The following is a 26,880-nucleotide window of genomic DNA, read 5'->3' on the forward strand; positions in this document are numbered from 1 at the left end:
GGCTGATTGATAGTAGTGGGTGCTGTGTCAGATAAGGGAGGTGCTGTGACTAACAGCAGGAGCTTCTGTGACTGATGCAGGCATGTGCTGTGACTGATAGAGGTAGTACTGTAACTTTTGATCATTTCATTATATCAGAGAAAAAAAAAATCACCTCTCCCTATTAATTCCTAGGTGCCAACAAATACATTGGATGTTCTTGACATTTGAATCTACTGCATAGACATAAAACATTTGTATGCAGAAACCTAATGATTGCAAACCTGTGTCAATGTTGGAGTTATGCAATCCTGCACATATAAAATATCAGCCTGATGGCATAAATTAGGTCTGATGTTTAAATACTGCAGACAGGAGTAAATCAAGTACAATGTAGCTCAATTCAAACAACTCTTTTTTAGAGTGCAACTGGGCAGCAGCAAGTTAAAAGGAAAATATGGCTAAAGCTTTTTTGGTCATACTTCTCTTGTGGGTCACAGGAGTATATTAACGTTTGCTCTCCTACGACCCACAGTCAGCTATTAGTGGGCTATTGCCCGCTATCAGCTGACATGGCAGAGCCGCTCCAAGGGCCAGAAAGGATCCCAACAATATTGTTGGGATTCACCTGGATGCCTTATTTGAAGCTGGTTCAGCCTCTAAAGCCGCGTACACATGATCAGACTTTCCGACTGGAAATATTCGATGACAGGCTGTTGGCGGTAAATCCGACCGTGTGTATGCTCCATCGGACAATTGTTGTTGTACTTTCCGCCAACAAATGTTGGCTAGCAGGTTTTCACATTTTCCACGGACAAATGTGTGTTGTCCGATTTTCTGAACGTGTGTACACAAGTCCGTCGGACAAAAGTCCAAAGTACAAACACGCATGCTTAGAAGCAAGGACGAGCCAGAAGCGGTCGGTCTTGTAAACTAGCGTTTGTAATGGAGAATTAACATTTGTGACGTGGCAAATTATGAGATCTCCAAATGCAGCGCACAATTCTCTTCTTCTTTAATGGGATAATAATGAAGCTGCTTTGCTGGTCACATTGATGGAGTTATTGCAAACGCATTTTCAAATTATAATATTATTATAATAATATTATTAATAATAATAATATTATTTCAAAGAATAATATTATTATGCTTTTTTGTTTGGGCAAGTTACCACAAAACCATTATCCCATAGTTTTTAAGATCAAAGATACCACTATGTTGGTGTCCCTTGTTAATTTTACATTGTATTTTTTAAAGTGTAATTGTCTACTCCCAAACTGTCATTTGAAGTAAAACTCATAGCCAAGTATTATTCTCCACATTTTTTTATTGTGCATTAAAAAAATAAAACAAATAAAATTAGACATGCTATCTGCCAATAGAACTTAACCAAAAAATGCATTCTATGCATCCAAAAATATAGAAAATATACCAAATCAAATCATTATTATTCAACCAAAACAATAATGTCAAAGCAATAGCTCCAAGGGCAATAATAAATAACACGCTATCTCCTCCGATTCCGCAACATGGCTGGTTGATGAACGGCCATTCAGAAACAAACTGAAAAGTGCTAAATGAAAAATGCGAAAAGAAAAGTGCGAATCAACACTCACCAAACTTCTACTAACACGAAATTAGCAGAAGGAGCCCAAAGGGTGGCGCTAAAGAGCTGACGTAGTACATCTAGTTCGTCACTACGTTCGTAATTGTTGGCCAACATTTGTGTAGCCATGTGTATGCAAGACAAGTTTGAGTCAACGCCCTTCGGGCAAAATTCCACGTTTTTGTTGGCCAACAATTCAATCGTGTGTACGAGGCTTAAGGCTCCATGCACACAGGCTTAAAAAACATTGCTTCTACAGGAGTTTTGTGTTCTGCCTGTAGAAGCTACTCAATGTTATCATATGTGTCCATGCACATTAGGCCACTTCGTGCCGGGAGGGCGTCCTGGGATGTCCTTGACTTTGCAGGGCTATATCTGAATGATGACTGTAGCTACAGACATCATTCAGATATCGGCTTTTTCAGCCCGCGATTCCCTACAACATAAGAACAATCATAGCGGCTGTTCCACTGCTTGATCGTTCTTACGGGCGGCGGCAAGGGACGACCCCCCTCCCGCTGCCCTCCGGTGCTTGTACCGACTCACCGCTTCCATCGGTGAGTCGGACACAGGATCCGCCAGCCCTGGATGGTGATCATATAGATTTCCGGTGGACCAGATGGTTGCTGGAGCCTCTATAATCGTTCGGAGGCCGGGCGCGATGTTATGACGTCACGCCCGGCCTCTGCATTAAAAAAAAACAAAAATGGCGCCGCTTCGAAGCGGTGATCTTTTTTTTTTTTTTTTTTTTTTTAGGCTTCCCAGCCTAGAGGTGAGATGTGGGGTCTTATTGACCCCATATCTTACTGTAAAAAGGACCGATCGTGCCACATCCCTATTACAAGGGATGTTTACACTCCTTGTAATAGGAATAAAAGTGATCAAAATATGTTTTTTCTTTTTTGAAGCATGACACTGTTTTTTTTTTTTTTAAAAAACGCGTTTGAAAAATTGCTGCGCAAATACTGCGCGAGATAAAAAGTTGCAATGAGCGCCATTGTATTCTCTAGGGTCTTTGCTAAAAATATATATATAATGTTTGGGGGTTCTATGTAATTTTCTAGCAAAAAAATGATGAATTTTACAGGAGAGAAATGTCAGAATTGGCCTGGGAACGAAGTGGTTAAGAGGCATATTTTGAGTTTAATGTTTAGAGGCAGAAAAAAAACCCTTCTGGTTCACGTTTCTGATTGGAGCTTGGAGGCAGAAAAAATGTAAAACCTTACTAAACTCGTCTAAACTTTGTACAAAAAATGCTCTATATGAGCATTTATTACTCCTGAGAGAACAGACGTTTTTTTAAGCCCAGTGTGTATGGAGCCTTAGTGCACCTCTGAGAGCCAAAGTCAACTTAACATAACAATAATGTTTGACACTAATAGAACCTTTTTTTTAGGTGTATCATGATTTAATGTACTGATAGCAAATTGACTATAACTAAGCTATTATGCACCCCTATGCAATTAGCCCCCCCCTTTATTTACTAAGTTGACAGCTACTGATTCAAGATATTACTTATTACCACAACTATCACATATTTAATTTTTTATGAGAAAGTAATATCACATCATAGCGACAATATGTGTTGTGTGCATAGGCCTGTAATGGAAAAAAAATACATGCTCACATATTAGCATTTGAATCAAATGTTTTAGTTCATTTGGGGCCTATAATAATGCTACTGGTATATGTCTGGTCTTATTCCAAATGTTATTCATTTACATGTTTTCTTATGACTTTTCTGTTTTATTTCATTTATCATTCTCTTAGGGTGATGTATAGGTGTATTTTGGTCCCTAATATTGAAGGCACGGCCTAATTCTTCACAAGCCAGACAAATAGTCCTTTTTGGAAGTACAGGATCTCACAACAGCTCTGCAGAGATGTGGTTTATTTGCCTTACGCAGAAATCTTGCTACATTACAGATACTGTATTCCCATGGAAAATCATCTAGGTCTGAGTGCTGCAATTCTCTCATGAGCCAAAAGTGCACATCAATGACATTTAACTTCAGTCTCTTGTGATAAAAAAGCAATAGATTAAAAACATGTATCCCATCACTTTTATTTTTATGGATTTATTGGCCAATCTGGTTGAAATTAAGACACTCAGACTGCACTGAACCGACGAAAACCAGATGTCCTTGTTAAGTGCCATATAAATATCCTAATATGTATAACGTGTGAATCACGAGGAACCAAAAAGAAGTTTTCCCTTAGTAATATCTGCCAACAACAGTGCAGTATTTACAGATGAGATGACTGTTTATCTGTCACAATGGAAAATAGCAATGCCCAAAATTACTTACGTGAGAACATAATTCACACTGACGATGCAATGTGGTCTGGACGATCTACTATTGTGCACAATTGTAGCGTAGCTCTGTACCCACACCCATCCTCCGTGTTTAGCCAGGAACCGATAGTACTTTGTAGTAACTTGTCCTTTCACAAGCACTGTATAATAGACAGAAACACATGGTTAGCTGCGTAGTATATTTGTTTACAGAGCTTTACTGTATGATGCATGATGCTCTGGGCTTTATTTCCATTGTCTATAAGCACACAACCTTTGGCACCCAAAGTAACACCCATCTGCTGGAATAACATCTTTAACGCAGAAAATTCTCTTGATCCTAACCTGTTTCAGAATATTTTGACAGTGTGTAATAGGTAGCCATGAGAATACTATATTTCTACTCTTCTATAGCCCATGGGTACTATGCTACTGGGCTGCGATCATTTTTGGCTACTAAATTAATCTTAAGCGGCATTTGTCGGTTCAAGAGAAACTGTCAGACATTCAGCCCATGCGTACTGGAGTTGGTCTGACAGAAGCCGGACGTTTGGCTGGCTTCTGTTGAAGGGGCATGACTAAAAAAGGTCTACCGAACAGCTCCCGATCAGCGCTCTCAGCCAATGGCTAAGAGCGCTGACTGGAGTGTTTTGGTGGGGAGGCCTCCCTGTCAGAACAAGATAAAACAGCAGGGGAGATCATTGGATGGTTAGTACAGCAGCTCTTACTGAGCTGTCAGCTTTTTTTTTCGTTCAGCTCTGCTGGGTTGAATGAAAAAAAACTACTAGTGTGTACGGGGCAATAAATTTCATTGTGGTCTGTAACAGAACTTTGTGGTCTGTAACGTGTGTTTAAAAGTGTTATAGAACCTGTCTATGGGGACTAAGCAAAATCAAGATGTACAGTATAAGAGCAGTCAAAGAAATAGCAATGGGGCAGGTTTATTTTGTCTGATTGCTACTGCTTCTTTGTACAATTCATGTTGCAACCTGGATTCACTCTCTTAAAGATATTTAGAACATCCCTTCATGTCTCAGTCTTCTCCTTGGGCAGCTTAAATTTTGAGATGTCTGCCATAGTCTAAGGAGCAACATGCCTGTCCAGATACAGTATCTGAGGATAGATAGATAGATAGATAGATAGATAGATAGATAGATAGATAGATAGATAGATAGATAGATAGATAGATAGATAGAGTGCCTTGAAAAAGTATTCATACCCCTTGAAATGTTCAACATTTTGTCATGTTACAACCAAAAACGTAAATGTGTTTTATTGGGATTTTATTTGATAGACTAACACAAAGTGGCACATAATTGTGAAGTGAAAGGAAAATGATAAATGGTTTTCAAAATGTTTTACAAATAAATATGTGAAAAGTGTGGCGTGCAATTGTATTCAGCCCCCCTGGGTCAATACTTTGTAGAACCACCTTTCGCTGCGATTACAGTTGCAAGTCTTTTTGGGTATGTCTCTACCAGCTTTGCACATCTAGAGACTGACATTTTTGCCCCATTCTTCTTTGCAATATAGCTCAAGCTCTGTCAGATTGGATGGAGAGTGTCTGTGAACAGCAATTGTTAAGTCTTGCCACAGATTCTCAATTGGATTTAAGTCTGGACTTTGACTGGGGCATTCTAACACATGAATATGCTTTGATCTAAACCATTCCATTGTAGCTCTGGCTGTATGTGTAGGGTCGTTATCCTGGTGGAAGGTGAACCTTCGTCCCAGTATCAAGTCTTTTGCAGACTCTAACAGGTTTTCTTCTAAGATTGCCCTGTATTTGGCTCCATCAATCTTCCCATCAACTGACCAGCTTCCCTGTCCCTGCTGAAGAAAAGCATCCCCACAACATGATGCTGGTGTGTTCAGGGGGATGTGCAGTGTTAGTTTTCTGCCACACATAGCGTTTTGCTTTTAGGCCAAGAAGTTCAATTTTGGTCTCATCTGACCAGAGCACCTTCTTCCACATGTTTGCTTGTCCCCCACCCACATGGCTTCTTGCAAACTGGAAACAGGACTTCTTATGGCTTTCTTTGAACAATGGGTTTCTTCTTGCCACTTCTTGGCCAGATTTGTGGAAGACACTAATAGTTGACCTGTGGATTCACCTGAGCTGTAGATCTCTGCAGCTCTTCCAGATGTACCATGCTTCTCTGATTAATGCTCTCCTTGCCTGGCCTGTCAGTTTAGGTGGACGGCCATGTCTTGGTAGGTTTGCAGTTGTGCCATACTCTTTCCATTTTCAGATGATGGATTGAACAGTGTTCCGTGAGATATTCAAAGCTTGGAATATTATTTTATAACCTAACTCTGCTTTAAACTTCTCCACAACTTTATCCCTGATCGGTCTGGTGTGTTCCTTGGCCTTCTTGATGCTGTTTGTTCACTAAGGTTCTCTAACACACCTCTAAGGGCTTCACAGAACAGCTGCATTTATACTGAGATTAAATTACACACAGGTGGACTTTTTTACTAATTAGGTGACTTCTGAAGACAATTGGTTCCACTGTATTTTTGTTAGGGGTATCAGAGTAAAGGGGGCTGAATACAAATGCACGCCACACTTTTCACATATTTATTTGTAAAAAATGTTGAAAACCATTTATCATTTTCCTTCCACTTCACAATTATGTGCCACTTTGTGTTGATCTATCACATAAAATCCCAATAAAATAGACATTGTAGATTGACAGATAGGCATATCTAGACAGAAGGATGAATACAGCAATTGTATGGTTCCCTAAATGATAATGCCTTCCTAGTCAAGAAAGGGACTTGGGTGGTAATTAGAATTTACTTTAAGGTACTATTTGTAGTTTAGAAGGCTGAAAAGAAAGGTGATATGGTAGATCCCATAACTATTTAGCAGTGCAATTTCATAAGCATACTGGTAGTTGTTATTGAGAAAAAAATAAAATACTTACATAAATGATGTGCACACCTCAGATGAAATGTATCACATCCATGTACATGATGATATAAGGTCTTTTCAATCAAATCTTGAGGTTCGTATCCAGTTAGCTCTGCAACTCTAAAGTAACCAAAAAATTATAATGAGAACCTTGCATGGACTACTGTAGGGGTACTGATGTATATATAGAAACATAGAGTGATGGCAAAAAAAATAGACCAAGTGGTCCATCGAGTCTGCTCCATTTTTTTCTAAATCTGTTTTGTCTTATCAATATCTTTTTGTAAGTGATGGCTCCAAAACTGGGCACAGTATTATAAATAAAGTATAACTGAAGATCTATATAGAGGAATCAGGACATTCTTCTTCCTACTAGTGACGCCTCTAGTGATGCGTCCTAGAATTCTATTTGTTTTCCCACTGCATGGCCACATTGTTTGCTTATTTTGCAGTCATCTGAAATAAGTACTACCAAATCCTTTTCCTCTGTAGTGCTGGCCAATACTGTACCCCCAATGTTGTACTCTCTTTTTTCCTTAGGTGCATTTTACATTTAGAAGCACTAAACTGCAGTTTCCATGGTTTTGACCAATCTTTAATTGCCAAATGCCAAATCATGTTCTATGTTACAAACACATCCAGGGATTTCAACCCTATTCCACACCTTTGTATTGTGAGCAAAAAGACATACCTTGCCCAACAAACCTTTAGTTATACCACTTACATATAGATTAAATAGAACAGGACCCAGTACAGATGGCTCCCTGTTTCAAATGAATACCATTTACAACCACACTCTGGTATCTATCCTTTAGCCAACTGCATACAATTCTGCACAGTTGACAGACATGAAATCATGTTATTAAAAAATTACCACATGTTGCACATGCCTTGAGTGAATTCAAATCCTCCAAAAACGTAATTTTTAGTAAAAGTAATCCTACTAATGAACATATAAACATATACTTTACTGTGGAAAAGGGTAAAGTTTCCAGTGAGCTCCAGAAATTTTAAAATAAATCAAATAAAATAATTTCTGTGGATGTCATTATATATTACTAGGACATATAAATAATAGTTCCATAAAAAAAAACTGTTACTGTAACTAAAGTAAGTGTTAGTGTTACTTTAATAGTTGCACAAAACTAAACCCAACCTACCTGGAATCCAGAAATATCAGCTTCATATCAAGACTGGCTCTGAACATGAACATATTACTGTGAAGTTTGATCTCAGTTACTGCACTAGGAGGGAGTGAATGACCCACAGCCACCAAGCCTACATTCTGGTAGCAGCCATCAAACGGTGACATGTCCAGACTATACTGTCTGATCTTCAAGTATCCACTACAATGAATAACCTGTAACATACAAGAAAGAGAGTCCCAACACTTTAGAATACTTGTATTTACATCCTTTTATTTACATTGATGTAGTGAAAAAATCTGAGGCAAACATTAAAGTGAACCTGACCTAGTCAAAAATATTTTTTAACTAATAAAAGTGCAATAAGTTTACATGCACCTGGGTTAATCTTCAAATCAATCTCTGTTGAGCACTCTTGAATTCTAGGCTAAGGCTACAAATGTGGCCTCAACTTCTACCCAAGTAGGGATAAAGTTATGTCCCTTCTTGAAAAAAAACCTTGCCCCCTGTTGTTCCTCTACCAAATGCCAGAACTCAAGTGGACAGAACATGATGGTGGTACAGGCATACTCCACTTTTAAGTACACAATGGGATTTATTTACTAAAGCTGGAAAGTGCAAAATCAAGCTCACTTCTGCATAGAAACCAATGAGCTTCCAGGTTTTATTACCAAAGCTTAATTTAACAAGCTGGGGTTAGAAGCTCATTGGTTTCTATGCAGCATTGAGCTTGATTTTGCACTTTCCAGCTTTAGTAAATAAACCCCATTGTGTACTTAAAAATGGGGTATGCCTGTATATGACAAATGAATAACAGGTGGTGGGGCTTTGTGTCGGGGGCAGGGCTTAATCTAGAAGTCAATGCCCCATAGGGACACAAGACATTCCTGAAGACCAACACCGATACAGCACTATTACCTTAAAAACATTTTGGGTCAGGTCAGTTTAATTTTAATAGAAAGCTAGGTCTGGTTTACTTTATTAAGATAAAAAAAAGTATATGTGATAAAACTTATAGTGTAACTGCACCATTGGTACATTGTACCAAACTCAAACAACTCTTACTTTAAGTACAGTTCAGCTTGCTTCAGCTAGTAATGAAAAAGGTACACCGAATGTCAAACGTTCTGCCTATCTACAGTGCTGCCCTGACAAAAACCACACAGGAAAATGTTTATGCACAGGGAGCGGCAGAATAATGCTTTCCTGTTTCCCATGACCCAGCACAGGAGATGTATGGGTATCTGTTCAGCGCTAGACTTACACACAAGCTTCCCAATGTAACTTTGCCAGACCAGCAATGTGAGCACTGATGATCACTATTGCTGCATTTCAAAGGCAGCAAAAGGTACATAAAAAAATAAAGTTTTTTTATATGTGCATTCATTTGATATATAAAGCCATTCTGAGTGCTGTACAGATAGGCCAAACACTCATTCAACTTTGTAAATGAAAGAAAAAAACAGTTTATAACAGGAGCTTCCAATACTTTGGTTGCCCTGGTTAGTAGGAAGAAGTCTGCTCTGCCAGATCTTCCTTCAGGGTAGGGAAAGATGAGATATTGTCTAAGTATTATCCAATTGGTGCACTTCCTATAGAACAAGAGCTCCCACAAGACTGATCAGTGGCGGCCCATCCATAGAGGGTGCACAGGCACCGCCTCCCCTATCCATGCGTGCGGCCCCCTGATCTACAGTGGCACCGGACCATGGATTCCAATGCGGGGTGAGTGTTTTTTTTAAGCACCTGATTAGAGCCAGAGGCTCTAATAGGCTTCAAAAAATGGTGGGCTCGGAGTGCAGAGCATTGCGCTTCGAGCCCACCCAGTTGAAAGAAAATTAAAGAAAAAAACAGTTTATAACAGGAGCTTCCAATACTTTGGTTGCCCTGGTTAGTAAGAAGAAGTCTGCTCTGCCAGATTTTCCTTCAGGGTAGGGAAAGATGAGATATTGTCTAAGTATTATCCAATTGGTGCTCTTCCTATAGAACAAGAGCTCCCACAAGACTGATCAGTGGCGGCCCATCCATAGAGGGTGCACAGGCACCACCTCCCCTATCCACGCGTTCGGCCTCCCAGAGGCTCTAATAGGCTTCAAAAAATGGTGGGCTCAGAGTGCAGAGCATTGCGCTTCGAGCCCACCCAGTTGTGGGACCATAGTGAATTAGTTTTCACTATTACTACACTAAATTTCCTCCCCGACAATCAGAAGGCAGGTCTGTGAGACCAGTTTCCCAATTGGCCAAAGTGTCAGGCGATCCTATTGGCTTCCTAGCGCTTTAGCAGAAGAAGAGACACATGGCGGAGGAAGCTGGAGGAGTGGACACTGGAGCCAACGCGGCTGCTGCCCACACTCCAGGAGAAGAGGAGAGGACACCACAGCCCCACCACACAAGCGGGTAAGTCCTGGACCACCCGCACCAAGGGGTGCTGTTTCAGTGCCGTGCCACACCACCGGGGGGGTGTTCTTTGTTTGCTGCCCCCCCCAAAAGGAGAACCAACCACTGAGACTGATGGTAAAATAATTGTACAAGACAACACAGTTTTGGTGAAAACACAAAACCATTGCAACTACATTTGCAAATTCAGACATATAAGCATCGTTGTCTTGTTTATACATGACATAGTTATATTCATTGGTTCATTCACAAAAGATCAAGTCTAGTCCTCATGAAGATCACCCACCTTATACCCTCCACAGGTAAGACCTGCATTCCTCTTTGCCAGCACACATTTCATCCGCAGGAAAAATGAACGCTCAATCTCATATTCTGCAAGGCAAGACAAACAGTGTTACTTGTATGTCACATTCCTCTAAATCTATAACCTAGCTCTGATTCTCCACAGACAGCAATACGGAGCTGTGATTTACCCTGGACAAAATGTGAATGGTAGGGCTGATGAGCTGTAAGCACTGCAGTCATTTCATCATGATCAGCAGGATGGATGTATTCAAAGATGCTATTTCCAGTCAATTCTACCTGCAAAAGTAAAAGCATACCGTTAATCTTTATATATATATATATATATATATATATATATATATATATATATATATATATAAACAAAAAAACCTGGGACTGTCCTTTCGAGACCGAATGGAACCAGAAGACCAAATGAGCGACTCAAAATACAATGTGTGCGAAATAGAAAAATATTATAGTTTATTAGTAAATAAAAACTATCACAAAACTCCACAATGGGAGACAAGATTTTAAATAGAGACACTGGAAATTTGACAAAAAACAACCAGAAACACCAGCATCAAAGAATGTCTCTGGTTGTGACCACTAACAGTACAAAGCACAAGTCAAGACACACAACAATGGGGTACAAATAAACAATCATCCGGATGCCACAAATCTGTACATGAGTGAGCATGCCACAGCAATTGCCGTATTATATGTCCCAATCAATGGTATAATAAGGCATGGACATCCATGTAGAGGTCCTTGGAAGACTCAAGCCTAAAAGTAAGGGGAAAGGGAAGGGAAAGGAAAATGGAGGAGGGAAGGGAAAAAGAAAGGAACACCTAATGGGCTTCGAAAAGAAACTGATGGTAATTGAAGAGAACTCCGATAAAGTCAATATCGATGTACAATGAAGAAGGTATGATGAAAAACATAAATGTTGCACCACAGAAAAACTAATTACTAGGATGTAGAGAAAAAGATATGTCCATAATTATTCCAGATGTAGAGGAAGTAATGCCCTAATCAGGGACAACGGTATAACCTCAGAAAAAGACCATTAGACACCTGATTACTGTGGATTGAAGGGAATGCTATATAGAGTCACCTCTTGATGTATTATCACAGTACGTTGTGACTTTGGTGTATGTCCTGTATTTGGATGTGTGATGGCACATGGGAATATAAGGTATCCACTGTAGACAGTCCCCTCAGTATCATTGAGAATTGGTTATCACACATACGATACCCTCCTCAGAAGAGCCCAAGTGAAAGGCACTTACTGGTTACCGTCTGTCCATCCATCCACAGAGATTCCTTGTCGTTACACCCCACTCGGTGTCAACATTAAAGAGCGTATGGATACTCCTTCAAATAATATGCGGTGCAGCTTCAATTGGGTCCTCTCACTCTCAGTCTCTCGTGCCCGCCGTTAATCTTTATAGTCTTTCTTGTAGCTATGCAAAATTATTTTTTTACTGTGCATTCAAAGGTCAATTTATTGAGCCCTATTTGACCACATCTCCATTGAGAGTGGTATTTCAGGATTACTGGATAATTGTGAAGGTGCAATTAAAGTATTCCTCTTTGAGGGATCCTACTATCTGGTAAGGAGCGTGTCACACTAGCAGGAGGTGTCTTGGATAATTTTTTTATTTGCCATGGCAACACCAATTTTTCACTGGATATTATATATATATATATATATGCAGTGATTATTGCATTATTCACTTGTGGGACTTTTCTGTTCACCTCATCTGTTTATATGTGTGATATATGGACACTTAAATGTTTGTTGATTGAATGTATGGTTTTTTTTTGTACACTTATTTCTGTCTTTATATGTATCCAATTTATGACTATTCAGTAATCTTTTAAAGAGGCAATGCACTGTTTTTTAAGTAAATATCCCTATTTGACCTATCTGATTTTCAGACAAATTAAGTTATTTTAGAACTGCCAATAATCATCCCACATATGCTAAACAAATTACTTCCTCACTATGTCTTTATTGAAATAAGAATTGCGTGGGGTGTAAATTTTGGTTGCATAGTTATCACATCTTCAGGTTTATATGATCATAATGTAGTCATTCTTATTGATCCCATGTGAAGATGGTGCTGACATAATAGTTGTGTGGTATGTGTGCTTTCTGTAAAAATATTGAATGATTCAGAATATAAGGGGCTGATTTACAAAGAACAAACAGGTTGTTCTATTTGCAGGGGATTTTTTAAGAGTATGTTATCTCAGCATTTCATATCTATGATACGGTATGTGTCTGTTGTATCATATACTTGTGTTAAAAAGTATCCTGTTCTCTTTGTATTTCTTAGTTTGTGTGAAATACCTGATGTTCATACCAGTTCCTCTGCTTTCCTGTTTCAAACTAACCACATTAGGCATGAAAGCACATCTACCTCAGCATGATCAGTCTTCTAGCTGTGCGGGGTGAACAGCCTGCCTGTCCTCCAATGCCCAAAACTTGTGCTGACACTCCCCCCTGCACAGCCATTCACAGGAAAGATCAGTGTAATTTTGTTTCTACACCACCACCTCTCCAAGCCCCTTACTACACAGCTGAGAACAGAGATTATGTGATCACTTATGAAAAAAAAATATATATATAGTTTTTTAATTTATATACACATAAATGTCTGTCTTTCATTATTGCTTTAAACTGAATGTGTTGTTTTACAAGATAAGGGCTCATAAATACTTTAAAGCAGTATTAAATTCAATACAAAAATGTAATATATTGCACCTTACCAATCATTAAATGCGGTCGCATTCTTTTTCTTTTTTTTAGGCTTTTTTCCCCTCTGATTTTACCTGGTGATCTGACTAGTAAAACACTTCCTGTATTAGAGAGCCTCCACTCTGGATGAATAAGCATAGGGGGCGGAGCAGACAGCAGCATTGTCAGTCGGGGGGGAGGGTAGTGTGATATGTACTAATAGATTTAAATACACTAACAAATTGAAGCTAAACTCCAGCTCACACTTTATAATCAGTTAAAGCAAACAGTTTATTTCCTTGGGTTAAAGGTTTTACATAAATACAAGCTGGTCGTTGTAAGCATTCCTGCCAATGTTAAATTGTTTGTCCCACCCCTGTAAACTGATACATCTAGAAGAGAGCTTGTTCTTTTGGAAAATAGACTTACTGGCAGGATTACTAGATGAAAATAGAGAAAAAAAGCATAAATGCCCCGTACACACGATAGGATTTTCCGACGGAAAATGTTCTATGGGAGCTTGTTGTCGGAAATTCCAACCGTGTGTAGGCTCCATCGGACATTTTCCATCGGAATTTCCATCACACAAAATTTGAGAGCTGGTTCTCAAATTTTCCGACAACAAAATCCGTTGTCATAAATTCTGATCGTGTGTACACAATTCCGGCGCACAAAGTTCCACGCATGCTCGGAATCAAGCAGATGAGCCGCACTGGCTATTGAACTTAATTTTTCTCGGCTCGTCATATGTGTTGTACATCACCACGTTCTTGACGTTCGGAATTTCCGACAAGATTTGTGTGACCGTGTGTATGCAGGACAAGTTTGAGCCAACATCTGTCGGGAAAAAAACATGGATTTTCTTGTCAGAAAATCCTATTGTGTGTACAGGGCATTAAGCTCCATGCACACTAGCTTAAAAATCACTTCTTCTACAAGAGTTTTGTGTTTTGTCTGAAGAAACAGCTTAATGTTGTGCTATGTGTCCATGTACATTTGGACAATTACAGGCATATTTTAACCCCTTGCCGCCGAGCGTACGCAGATGTGCGTATTCGGCTTTCGGGGGTTATACCGGGATGATGCCCGCAGCTGCAGGCATCATCCCGGCACTGTTTTTTAGAGCCGGCGATTGGCTTTCCAGCAATAACAACTGATGCGGCTAAAAGCCGCTCGGCTGTTATACCGGAGGAGTGGGAGGGGACGCCCCCCCTCCCCTCCCGCAGCCTCCCGCTGCTCTTACCGGGCCTCCCGTTCCACCGGGAGGCCCAATCAACAATTCGCCGCCTCCGGTGGCTAGTGACAGTCATGACTTCACTTCCCGTTAACTCGGCTGCCAATGGCGCCGGTTTTAAAAAAATATACAGTATTCGGAATCGCCGAAAATGGCGATCTGAATACTTTGAAGTGCAAAGGAGGGATCGGGGGTCTTTTAGACCCCCGATCCCTCCATAAAGAGTACCTGTCACCACCTATTACTGTCACAAGGGATGTTTACATTCCTTGTGACAGCAATAAAAGTGATCAAATTTTTTTTTTTTTTTAAAACAATTTATTAATATTAAAATACCGTATTTATCGGCGTATAACACGCACTTTTTTCCCTTAAAATCAGGGGAAAGTCGCAGGTGCGTGTTATACGCCGATCCCCGCCGATCCCGAGCTGTCACATTTTCAAAATCGCGGACCGCGATTTGAAAATGGCGCCGCCGGAGCCGAAGTACACAGAGCCGGTCCTCGGCTCTTTCCGGCGGCTCTCGTTTACTTTCGGCTCCACTCGTAGTCCCGAGCGGAGCTATCCGAACCTACTCAGATAGCTCCGCTCGGGACTACGAGTGGAGCCGAAAGTAAACGAGAGCCGCCAGAAAGAGCCGAGGACCGGCTCTGTGTACTTCGGCGCCGGCGGCGCCATTTTCAAATCGCGGACCGCGATTTTGAAGCCCTGGAAGCAGGGACAGGGGATCCCAGGCTGCACTGGGGCAAGGCTGCACTGGGGAAAGCTGCACTGACAAGGCTGCACTGGGGAAGGCTGCACTGACAAGGCTGCACTGGGGAAGGCTGCACTGACAAGGCTGCACTGACAAGGCTGCACTGGAGAAGGCTGCACTGACAAGGCTGCACTGACATGGCTGCACTGGGGAAGGCTACACTGACAAGGCTGCACTGACAAGGCTGCACTGGGGAAGGCTGCACTGACAAGGCTGCACTGACAAGGCTGCACTGGGGAAGGCTGCACTGGGGAAGGCTGCACTGACAAGGCTGCACTGACAAGGCTGCACTGACATGGCTGCACTGACAAGGCTGCACTGGGGAAGGCTGCACTGACATGGCTGCACTGACAAGGCTGCAATGAAGGGCATTTAAATGTAAGTTTTTTTCCCTTCAACTTCCCTCCTAAAAGTTTTTTTTCCTTAAAATTCCCTCCTAAATTGGGGTGCGTGTTATACGCCGGTGCGTGTTATACGCCGATAAATACAGTAAATAAAATAAATAAGAAAAAATAATTTTTTTAAGCGCCCCCGTCGCAGCGAGCTCGCGCAGCAAAGAAAACGCATACGGAAGTCGAATATGTAAACAGTGTTCAAATCACACATGTAAGGTATCGCCATAATCGTCAGAGCGAGAGCAATAATTCTACTACTAGACCTCCTCTGTAACTCTAACCTGGTAACCGTAAAAAAAAATTAAAGCGTCGCCTATGGAGATTTTTAGGTACCGTAGTTTGTCGCCATTCCACAAGTGCGTGCTATTATAAAGCGTGACATGTTTGGTATCTAGAAAATGTGAATGATTCCGTGCAAAGGAGGTGAATATTAACAAAAAAGAACCAAAAAACAAAACAAAAAAGAACTGCTGCCTCTACTAATTACTACCACCAGGTGGAGTATATGATTGAGAAGAAAATAAAGTAGCTATGGCGCCGTTCAATATCCGTGTTGAAAAAACTACCAACTAAATAAATAAATAATGAATATGTAAGTGTTGGTGCAATTAACTTTACAGTGTCCTATTGACCAAAGGAAATATACATATGATATGTTATCAAACTATTATAAGCAAATAGATTCACTTTTCGCCCGATTAGGTTCGTATATAGACGGATACTTGCAACCATCTATTGTTTTTCACCAGCACAGAAGCACCTTATTTCTGGATACCTAAAAAATTTTGGAACTGCACATATATCTGCAATATTATATTTCTTATTTGTAATTTTATTTCTAAATTTAGATTTTCAACTTTAATCCACAAGGTTTTGCACTAAAGCACTTTAAATCACAAATGGAATCATGTAATGTTTTATTGAAATTTTTTGTGGGAATTAATTGATTTTAGTCAGAGACATTTACTTTGCTTATAATAGTTTGATAACATATCATATGTGTATTTCCTTTGGTCAATAGGACACTGTAAAGTTAATTGCACCAACACTTACATATTCATTATTATTATTATTATTATTATTTATTTAGTTAGCAGTTTTTTCAACACGGATATTGAACGGCGCCATATCTACTTTATTTTCTTCTCAATGTTTGGTATCTATTTACTCAGCATAACATTATCTTTCACATTATACAGAAAACGCCGGCTAACTTTACTGTTTCGTTTTTTTAAAATTCATGAAAGTGTCCCTTTTCCCAAAAAAGTTGCGTTTAAAACACTGCTGCACAATACCGTGTTACATAAAATATTGCAACAATCGCCATTTTATTCTCTAGATTCTCTGCTAAAAAATATATATATATATATATATATATATATATATATATATATATATATATATATATATAATGTTTGGGGGCTCTAAGTAATTTTCTAGCAAAAAATACGGATTTTAACTTGTAAACACCAAATGTCAAAAATAGGCTTAGTCGTGAAAGGGTTAAGCTCAACGTTTAGAGGCAGGGAAGAAAAACCTTCTGGTTTGCGTTTCTGATTGGAGGTTTCTGGCAGAAAAAAACATTAAACTCTCCTAAACTTGTCTAAACTATGTACAAAAACCACTCTATATGAGTGTTTTTTTCTGCCAAGGGAACAGATGTTTTTTTTTTAAGCCCAGTGTGAACATGCACATTGCTCAAGTCTACTGTAACCAATAGAAGTTTCCATAAAATGAAAAGTGAAAGCTGAGTGCTACCTAACTTCCATGCTCATTGTTTTTCAACATTAAAGAATCAGTCCATATGGAAAGTTAACATGTTTTGACAGCCCTTGTGAGTCCACTATTAGCACTGCAAAGGATCTGTTAGGCTGACATTTTTTTCTTATCTATGCTGAAAAAACATAGATGAAAATTGATAACCTCCCCCTCCTTACTAGTTTACATAGTCATGATGGAAACAATAACAATCAGCCAAAACCTAGTCAGCAGAAGTCTCTACAGTGGTCTGCTGATACCTATAGACATGAGATTTATTGCCCAAACCAAAAGTCAGCAATCATCTCATGTGTTTGGGTACTTGAAGTCACACAGAGTGGAAAAACAATGCAGCATACAGATATGTTTTCACCTGTACAAATCAGAAAGAGAGAGATAGATAAACTCATGGAAAGATTTCTGCAATTCCCACTGGTTCTAGAAAAACTGCTAAACAGAGTCCACACACCACATATCCTTTAGTGCTTATCTGCAGATAAAAGTAGCAACCTAAAACATCCTCTGATTAACAGCTACAAGTGTGAGTAATTGTACATGAGCAAACAGCCACAATCACCTACCTGTGATAAGCCCAGGTGGACTGAAGCAGTTTCAGAGATATACATGATTTTCCCATCAGGAGCCACCACAAAGATGAAACCATCTAAGGTCTAAGTAGGAGAAAAGAAAATAAACTAAACAGCAAATTCATATTCCCCTACCCAAACACCCAGAGTGCAGCAATTTAAATACTATTTACATTTCAAGAGCGCTTGGGTGGTCAGATGTCCCTTCACCTCTGATTTAAACATCTCATTGTTGAATCAAACATGGTGTTAGGCAAGATAGTGCTATATGGGAAATGAGTTTAATCTTCCATTGTTTAACATATCAAAAGCTTATCACCTGTAAACACTGTGAAGATATACGACTCTCAGCAGGGAAAGTGGCTTTAAGCTACTACAAGGCAGAAATCGACTTTACAGACGATTCTGCCTCTCACAATGCTGGTATCTGATAAACAGTTTATACAAGTAACAACAGGGGATTAGATATGTATTTTCCTAAACACAACACTCATTCTTCCTATTACAGTCTTATTTCCTGGACTTCTTATTCACACTGGTGACAATCTTATGAAAAAAAACTAACCTATCATTGCATGAAAGCATGTTTTGACAATACAATTTTCATTTAATTCAGCAAACATTATCACATCACAGATAACTAAAAAGTAACATTCAGTAAGCATTATTATAAATATCACAAATAGCTAAATTTAACATTTAGCAAGCTTACCACATAAAAGTTGCATGATAATAATATCATTTGTTTTAAACTAAAACCCCTAAAGCATGAGTGCACCCATCTTTAATAGATGCCGGTATGTCAATTTATTCACTAGTTCTTTATTACCTGTTAGATACTCCATCTTTTACAGCTCCCTCTATAGTTTCTAGACGTGCTCTACTATTATGAATCGGAGACTCAATCCTCTGTCTCCAACACTCTTCTGTCTCCTCTTGCTTCTTTCCCCATCATATAAAATACAGGAAACATCCAACAGGGAGAGTAAGACTCATCTAAAATGTCTGCTGGATGATATTGGAATTCCAGCACCATGATCTCACTGGTGGATAAAAAAACTAAACTACCAGCATCTACCAGAATATGAGATATCAGGTTAGGTGGGCTGATCTCTTATTTTAAAATAAAGAGCAATGTGCAGTAGTAATCCATATTAAGCAATCGGGATTTATCTTTTATTTTTTTATTCATCCAATCTGACAAAAACTGAAAGCAGATTTTCTGCCATGAGTTACTATTGAAAAATATTGTTCAAAAAGCCTGTAGAGTAAAAGGTTACATACAAACATAAAATTCATAATATGGTAGCTGTTTTCATTACTTGCTAATTCAATAAAACTAATGCACGTGAACTAGTATAAATTACACCAGGTTATAATTAAAAGTTCACTGAAAGGTCTACATTTTGTAATGATTAATCAGATATGGTAGTTTTCCCTAAATTTAGTACCTGTAAAAGATGAGATCCCAACTCTCGACCAACATTATCCAAGGTGCTTGGTCTGCTAGAATGGCCCCAGGCTTCTCCAAGTCCTATATGCATAAAACAAACATACGAATTGGTGAGAGGGCTGGTCCTGCACTCCAGCATCCTAGAGGTCAACTGCTACCTTAACTCACTGCAAACAGGAGCATTTTATTCCTAGCTCAATTTCTGTAAAGTGAATCATGTCTTGACAGCTATATGCTAGAGTAGCAGTATTAAGGACACAAGTGTGAATGAAATATGAGCTACTACATGAAATAGAAGCACTTATCCTCATAAAAGAATAATATTCATATCCATGGAAATGCTAAATGATGCTTAATAGGACATGGCTGGTTCATATGAGGTTAGACAGAATGACCTTCTCAGTGCTGTACATTTATATAAGTAGAGGAATGTATCTCATTGGCTGTAAACCAGTTATTAATAATTCCCCCATTTATGAAAAAAAGTCACTTAAGTACAAGAGGGGCACGGACCAGTGAAAAAGAAGTATTATGCCAGGGGGGAAAACAGTATTAAAGTGACTCTGTCATCACATGGTCACTTGTATAGAATTGCTTACCTCAGTTTTCTGCTCAGGTAAATATTAATAATCCATATGGAATATAATGTAGTCAGTGTTACTTGTTCATTACTGGACAGCTGAGCGAGAGAGATCATGACTAAAAAGAGTTATTTTTGTTGTGGTAATGCTTTAGCTAACTTTATGAAGGAAAAAAAAAATTAAAATTGACCTGCAATCATTACAGTTTCTCTTAAAATAAAGTAATTTAGTAAATAGCAGAGTTACGAAAACAAGAAGAAACATTTCAGTATAACTTAATAATGTTCTCCACCCTTCCTATTACTTGCAAAAAAACAAAACAAAATTATTAACAATAATAATCAGCACAATTGACTTGAAAGAATTAGTATGATAAATATGACCATTCTTATTTACTGGTATGGTAAAAAAAACCCTTGCAAAAATGTATAATAATATACCTTTATTTTCTGTTTTTAAGAATGTTTGTGTGCGTTTATGTTTGCTTTTAATGTGAATCATGTTATCTCTATGTATTAATGATTAAAAAGTGTATAGAATATAATTATATATTGCATGGAAATATCATGTTTGCTTTTTACATATACAGACTGTCCTTTGTGTTCCACATGTTTTATACCACCATGGTTTGCTTAACACTTCTTTCTCAGTGTGAGTCTGCAGACTACTGAACAAAATACTATTTTCAGACATTTTTTACTGTAATTGCTTTGATCAGAGCAGCTGTTCAGTAAAGGTGCTACTGTATTTATTTGATACCATATACAAAAGTGGGGATCTAGAAATCTATATACTGTATGTAACATTTTCCTGAAAGCATGAAAGAGCAAACAAGTAAAAATGTGAAAGGTGCATAAAATAAATATCAGGTAAATAGTATAATTAATAACTCATAATGTGTACTTATTGGAAATACACAATAGTTTCCCTGATATGCTTAACCACTAAAGAGGTTCATATAGAATAGGGTGCAGGCTATTTATTTAAAAGAAAAAAAACAAAAATCATTAATTTAAGCAAATAAAAAAATAGTACTATGTACTGACTGGTGGAAACATAGTTGTATAATGGAAATAAATAAGACTTTAATTTCTAAAAAAAATACATATACAGGCATACCCCACTTTTAAGTACACAATGGGGTCTGTTTACTAAAGCTGGAAAGTGCAAAATCAGGCTCACTTCTGTATAAAAACCAATGAGCTTCTAACCTCGGCTTGTTCAATTAAGCTTTGATAATAAAACCTGGAAGCTCATTGGTTTCTATGCAGAAGTGAGCCTGATTTTGCACTTTCCAGCTTTAGTAAATAAACCCCATTGGATACATAAAAGTGGGGAATGCCTGTATACAACATTAAAAAGTTAAAAAAAGTCATACATATCAAGTCAGTATTAAAAAAGCTAAAACTATTTAGGAACTTTTCTCGGGAGCGTGAAATACTGTAGTTGTTGAGTTTTAAAAAACAGATACACACCATCCTATTGGTTTCAGCACTCTCTTTCACATATTCTTTTCAGGTCTACAGATTCTCTGATTTGCTATCTTGGCTTTGGGAGCTGCCTGTGACTTGCTGACTACTCACAGTCGCCCCCTACTGTGCATGTGCAAAATTGCTAAATGCCATGAGATGGTTCTGTAGATTCCTGGGATATGACCTTTAATTAAAACTGGAACTGGAAGCTAATTCTGTGTATGTGTCAGCTCAACCACATCTTCCACCTTTAATTGAAACGGGGACCTGCTTGCTAATTCTGTGTATGTGTCAGCTCAACCACATCTTCCACCTATAATTGAAACTGGGACCTGCTAATTCTGTGTATGTGCTTTTGGTGATCTATGCTGCCTTCAAATTCTTTACCTCTGTCCATATCACTGTGATGTTTATTTTACTTTCTTATTGTCTATACCTAAATTATGAGCTGCTCCTATCTTTACGGCTCTGACCTTTCTGCTCTCTTGCTGTGTCTTGTAGTGAGCCTTGGTGTGAGAAGTTCATTCTGTTAGTCATGTGTTCCTCCTATGCAATCCAGACGAATTAATTCGCAATACCCCCACCCAAACTCAGTACAAATTTAGGCCTTACCTAGGAGATGCACAGGCAGGGGTTTGCACAGGCTGGGGTTGAATTGGCAACTATCATCTTGGATAAAGTATTCATATTGGATTAAGTATTACACTTCTGCTCAGCACTTCAGCGAATGCACAAAGCGAAAATACACAACAGACTTCTGCAGAACACTAAACAGACTACAGGTGACCTGATTCTCCATCAACCTTTTTCATCTCTCATTCAGGCTTCCTCTCAATTTCACCACTCTGTATTTGTATCATGCACTCCCTACTTTTCCTTCTCACAGTTGCATCCTCTCTCCTTAAATTCTCACTCCTTCACCCATCTTCTCCACCCCACAGTTTATATATATCACCCTCTCTCCTGTCTTCACCTTATTACTGCACATATCAGCTCCTGCTAATTCTAAACCCATATACCAATAAAACCTGCAGGCCACTGGTACGTGTCCCCCCACATAAGTCACACTCCCATATCACCTCTCTCACCCTTCTGCTTCTCCTAACTTCTGGAGATATTTCCCCAAATCCTGGACCGCCATCATTTACCTTCGGCCAACATACCCAGCACCCCCCATCCTCCGATAGCAGCCGCAATCCACACAATCTCATTTCTATTCCTCTTCAGCCTAGAACCAGCCTCCCCTTCTCCTGTGCCCTTTGGAATGCCTGCTCTGTTTGTAACAAATTCACCATTGTCCATGACCTATTTATCACAAACTCCCTGAACCTACTTGCAATTACTGAGACCTAGATTAAAGAATCTGACCTTCCTTCTCCTGCTTCTCTTTCCTATGGTGGACTCACTCTCCCAGGCCTAGTGGATGGAAAGGAGGTGGTGTTGGAATCCTCCTATCCCCTCAAAGCACTTTTCAGCTTCATCCACCCCCTCTCTGTCCCTCTCCACATTTGAAGCTCACTGTATTCATCTATTTTCTCCAGTTTCATTGAGAATTGCTGTGATCTATCTGCCCCCTGGACCAGTATTAAACTTCCTTGATGACTTCTCTGCTTAGCTACCCTACTTTCTCTCTTCTGAAATTCCAACAATCATTCTTGGTGACTTTAACATCCCTGTTAATTTTAACACTCCCGCTACTTCTAAGCTGCTGAGCCTAACCTCCTCGTTTGACCTAAAACAATGGACAAGCGCTTCTACTCACTCTCTTGGCAACTGCCTTGACCTCATATTCTCCTACCTATGCACTTTGCACAACCTCTCCAATATTCCTTTTCCTCTCTCTGATCACCATCTTATTAGTTTCACTCTCTCCTTGTCTGCCTCCTCCTTGCCTTCCAACTACCAAACTATTACCCATAGAAACCTTCGCCATCTTAACCCTTCTCTTCTTTTTTCTGCTACAGATTGTCTCTACGACAAATTCTCATCCTTGTCCTGCCCCAACTTGGCCACTTCTGTCTACAACAGTTCACTGTCATCCACCCTGGATACCTTCGCCCCCCCTCACTATGCACAGAATCAGGCCCCGACCGCTACAACCCTGGCAGACAGACAATACCAGAAGCCTCAAAAAATGTAGCCGCGCTCTTGAGTGTCTGTGGCGTAAAACTAAGTTACAGCAAGATTTCAGCCAATATTAATCTGCCCTCCAAAAATACCATTCCTGCCTGCACACTGCCAAACAGACCCACTTTATCACTTTCATTAACACCCTCTCACGCAGTCCCCGTCAACTGTTTTCTACCTTTAACACTCTACTTCGTCTTCCATTACCCCCACCCACTAACTTACTCACTGCCCAGGAGATTGCTAATCACTTCAAAAATAAGATTGAGACAATTCGTCTCAAGATCTCTGCTCACTTTACACTCCTTGTCCTCCTGCACAATCAATACATCCCTCTTTTAAACCAGCTACTATAGAGGAAGTCACTAAACTTTTTTCTAATGCCCACCTAACCTCCTGCCCCCTGGACCCCGTTCCTTCTCAAATACTACTGTCACCATCTGACTCAATCCTACACTCCTTACCTCATATCTTCAACCTCTCACTCTCTAATGGCATCTTCCCCAACCCTCTAAAACATGCGCTAGTCACTCCCATACCAAAAAAGGCCTCAGACCCCACCGATCTTAACAACCTAAGACCCATCTCTTTACTCCCTTTTGCCTCCAAACTCCTTGAACATTTAGTCTACAAGCGACTGAGCGACCACCTCATTGAGAATAACCTTTTTGATCCCCTTCAGTCTGGATTTCGCCCATAGCACTCCACAGAAACTGCCCTCCTAAAACTCACAAACGACTTACTAACAGCCAAAACTAACGGTCATTATTCCACACTCTTACTCTTGGACCTTTCTGCTGCCTTTGATACAGTTGACCACCCCCTCCTCCTCAAAAAACTCAATTTGTTTGGTCTCCATGGCTGAACTGTCCATTGGTTAGAATCTTACCTATCTCATCGCACCTTCAGTGTCACTTACAACTCCACTTCCTCTTCTCCAACTCCTCTTACCACTGGGGTCCCCCAAGGTTCTGTCCTTGGACCTCTACTATTCTCGATCTACACGTCCTCCCTGGGTCAGCTGATAGCCATGGCATTTATATGCTGATGACACCCAAATCTATCTCTGAATCTAAAACTGAGCTCTTAATACTTCCTCCCCCACGCGCACCCTCCCCTGACTAATTTGTCAAGATCAATGGCACATCTATCAGTCCATCCCCACATTCCAGGGTGCTAGCGGTAACCTTAGACTCTGAACTGTCCTTTCAGGCCCACATACAATCCCTGTCCAAATCATGCCGCCTTAGCCTCCGCAACATCTCCAGAATATCTCCTTTTTAACTAATGACACCACCAAGCTTCTAATTCACTCCCTAGTTATCTCTCGCCTCGACTACTGCATCTCCCTCCTCATTGGATTACCTTTACATAGACTATCCCCCCTTCAATCCATAATGAATGCAAGACTCATCCACCTGACCAACCATTCAGTGTCCTCCACCCCTCTCTGCCAATCCCTCCACTGGCTTCCACTCACCCAACGAATAAAATTCAAAGTACTAACAGTAATTTACAAAGCCATCCATCACTCTGCGCCCAGCTACATCAGTAAACTAGTCCTAAAATACCAACCAAGGCGCTCTCTTAGGTCCTCCCAAGACCTCCTGCTCTCTAGCTCCCTTGTCACCTCCTCCCATGCTCGCCTCCAGGATTTCTCCAGAGCTTCTCCCTCTGATTCCTCTTGTACCAAATTGTAATGTAACTGTAATGTCTGCCTTTATTTTGTTAAACGCTGCGCAAACTGTTGGTGCTATATAAAACCTATATTATAATAATAATAATAATAATATGTGACATTACCCACAGGAGGCTGCAGGAGAGCGAAGCAGGCCAAGGCAATGTCATTATCATCTAGGCAAGAAACAAGGAAGTTAAGCCTCGTACACACAGATTTTCGGCAGGGAATTGTGTGATGACAGACTGTTTGCCTAAAATCCCACTGTTAGTATGCTCCTTCAGACAATTGTTGTCCAACTTTCTGCCAACAAATGTTGGATGGCAGGCTAGTAAATTTTCGGCAGACAACGGTCTGTTGTCAGATTTTCGTATCGTGTGTACACAAGTCTCTCACACAAAAGCCCAAAGTACAAACATGCATGCTTAGAATCAATGCTCACCAAACACGACATTAGCAGAAGGTGCCCAAAGGGTGGTGCTCAAGAGCTGAAATTCCACGTAGTACATCACTATGTTTGTGTTTGTTGGCTGACAATTGTGTACCGTTTGTATGCAAGATAAGTTCCTTGCACACGCCCTTCAGACAAAAGTCTGATGCTTTGTCTGCCGAAAATCTAATCATGTGTACAAGGCTTAAGTGTGGGTACCATCAGCAAACAAACTGAAATTTAGTTAGAGGCTGGAGGGGAGGAAGAATATTGGGATAAGTTTCATTTTTGGCAGAAGGTCGGCTTTACCTATCAACCTAATTTGGCTAATTTACCAAGGGAATAGAGATTGTTCACTTGGCAAAGTGAATTATCATTACACTTAATAAATAAAGTGAACGTGTGTCCACATAGGGGTTGTACCTAGCAAATAGAATGTTTCCTGTTCAAAGTGAATGTTAGTGAATTAGGTAAAGCTGCGTTCAATTTGATTACCCACTTATGTGCTAGAAAAAATTGTGTTTCTTACTGAAAATGATTGGACATTTAAAGTGAACACAGCTTCATCTTATTCACTAACATTCACTCTGCAAACAGATCTTTTACCTACCTGGGGAAACAACCCCATAAAATACCAAATAATGAGCAAGGAAAAGAAAAAAACAGGACTTTTGGTTGCATGTAATTGGATAATTAAGGCTGGCCATACAGGGTTTAAATTTTGGCTGCCTCAGCAGGAACCAGCCGAGATTTGAACCATTAATGGTCAGGCTGAATGTACCAAGTTGATCGAGCTGCTAGCGATAATCAGTGTCTTCTCCCAGCGGGGGGGGGGTGGCTTCTCTTGTCCCCCTGCTGAGAGAAGACAATTGCTCACAAGGAGGGATTCCCCTGTCAGCACTGTCTGTGCTGATGGGGGAATCATGTGAATTTCTTTCCTGCAACCCTTGGTTGCAGGAAAGAAATTTGCACCATCTATGGACTGCCTTGAGCAAACAGTTTCATCGTATGCACTAAGCTAAGTGAATAATTACTAAGCTTAA

General features: G+C 39.8%; 1 protein-coding gene across 1 annotated transcript in view; it reads right to left on the minus strand.

The window, feature by feature from the left end:
* SIM1 (SIM bHLH transcription factor 1) overlaps positions 1-26,880 on the minus strand; it is a 151,365-nt gene that overhangs the window by 65,443 nt on the left and 59,042 nt on the right. Inside the window, exons 2-8 of the mRNA XM_073626994.1 lie at positions 19,548-19,630; positions 18,091-18,180; positions 10,814-10,922; positions 10,627-10,712; positions 7,959-8,158; positions 6,812-6,918; positions 3,895-4,042 (exon numbers count right to left, since the gene is read on the minus strand). Of these exons, the coding sequence (XP_073483095.1) occupies positions 3,895-4,042; positions 6,812-6,918; positions 7,959-8,158; positions 10,627-10,712; positions 10,814-10,922; positions 18,091-18,180; positions 19,548-19,630 (823 nt within the window). The remainder of the gene's footprint in view (positions 1-3,894; positions 4,043-6,811; positions 6,919-7,958; positions 8,159-10,626; positions 10,713-10,813; positions 10,923-18,090; positions 18,181-19,547; positions 19,631-26,880) is intronic.

Source organism: Aquarana catesbeiana, linkage group LG04, assembly GCF_042186555.1.
Source record: "Aquarana catesbeiana isolate 2022-GZ linkage group LG04, ASM4218655v1, whole genome shotgun sequence".
NCBI lineage: Eukaryota > Metazoa > Chordata > Amphibia > Anura > Ranidae > Aquarana > Aquarana catesbeiana.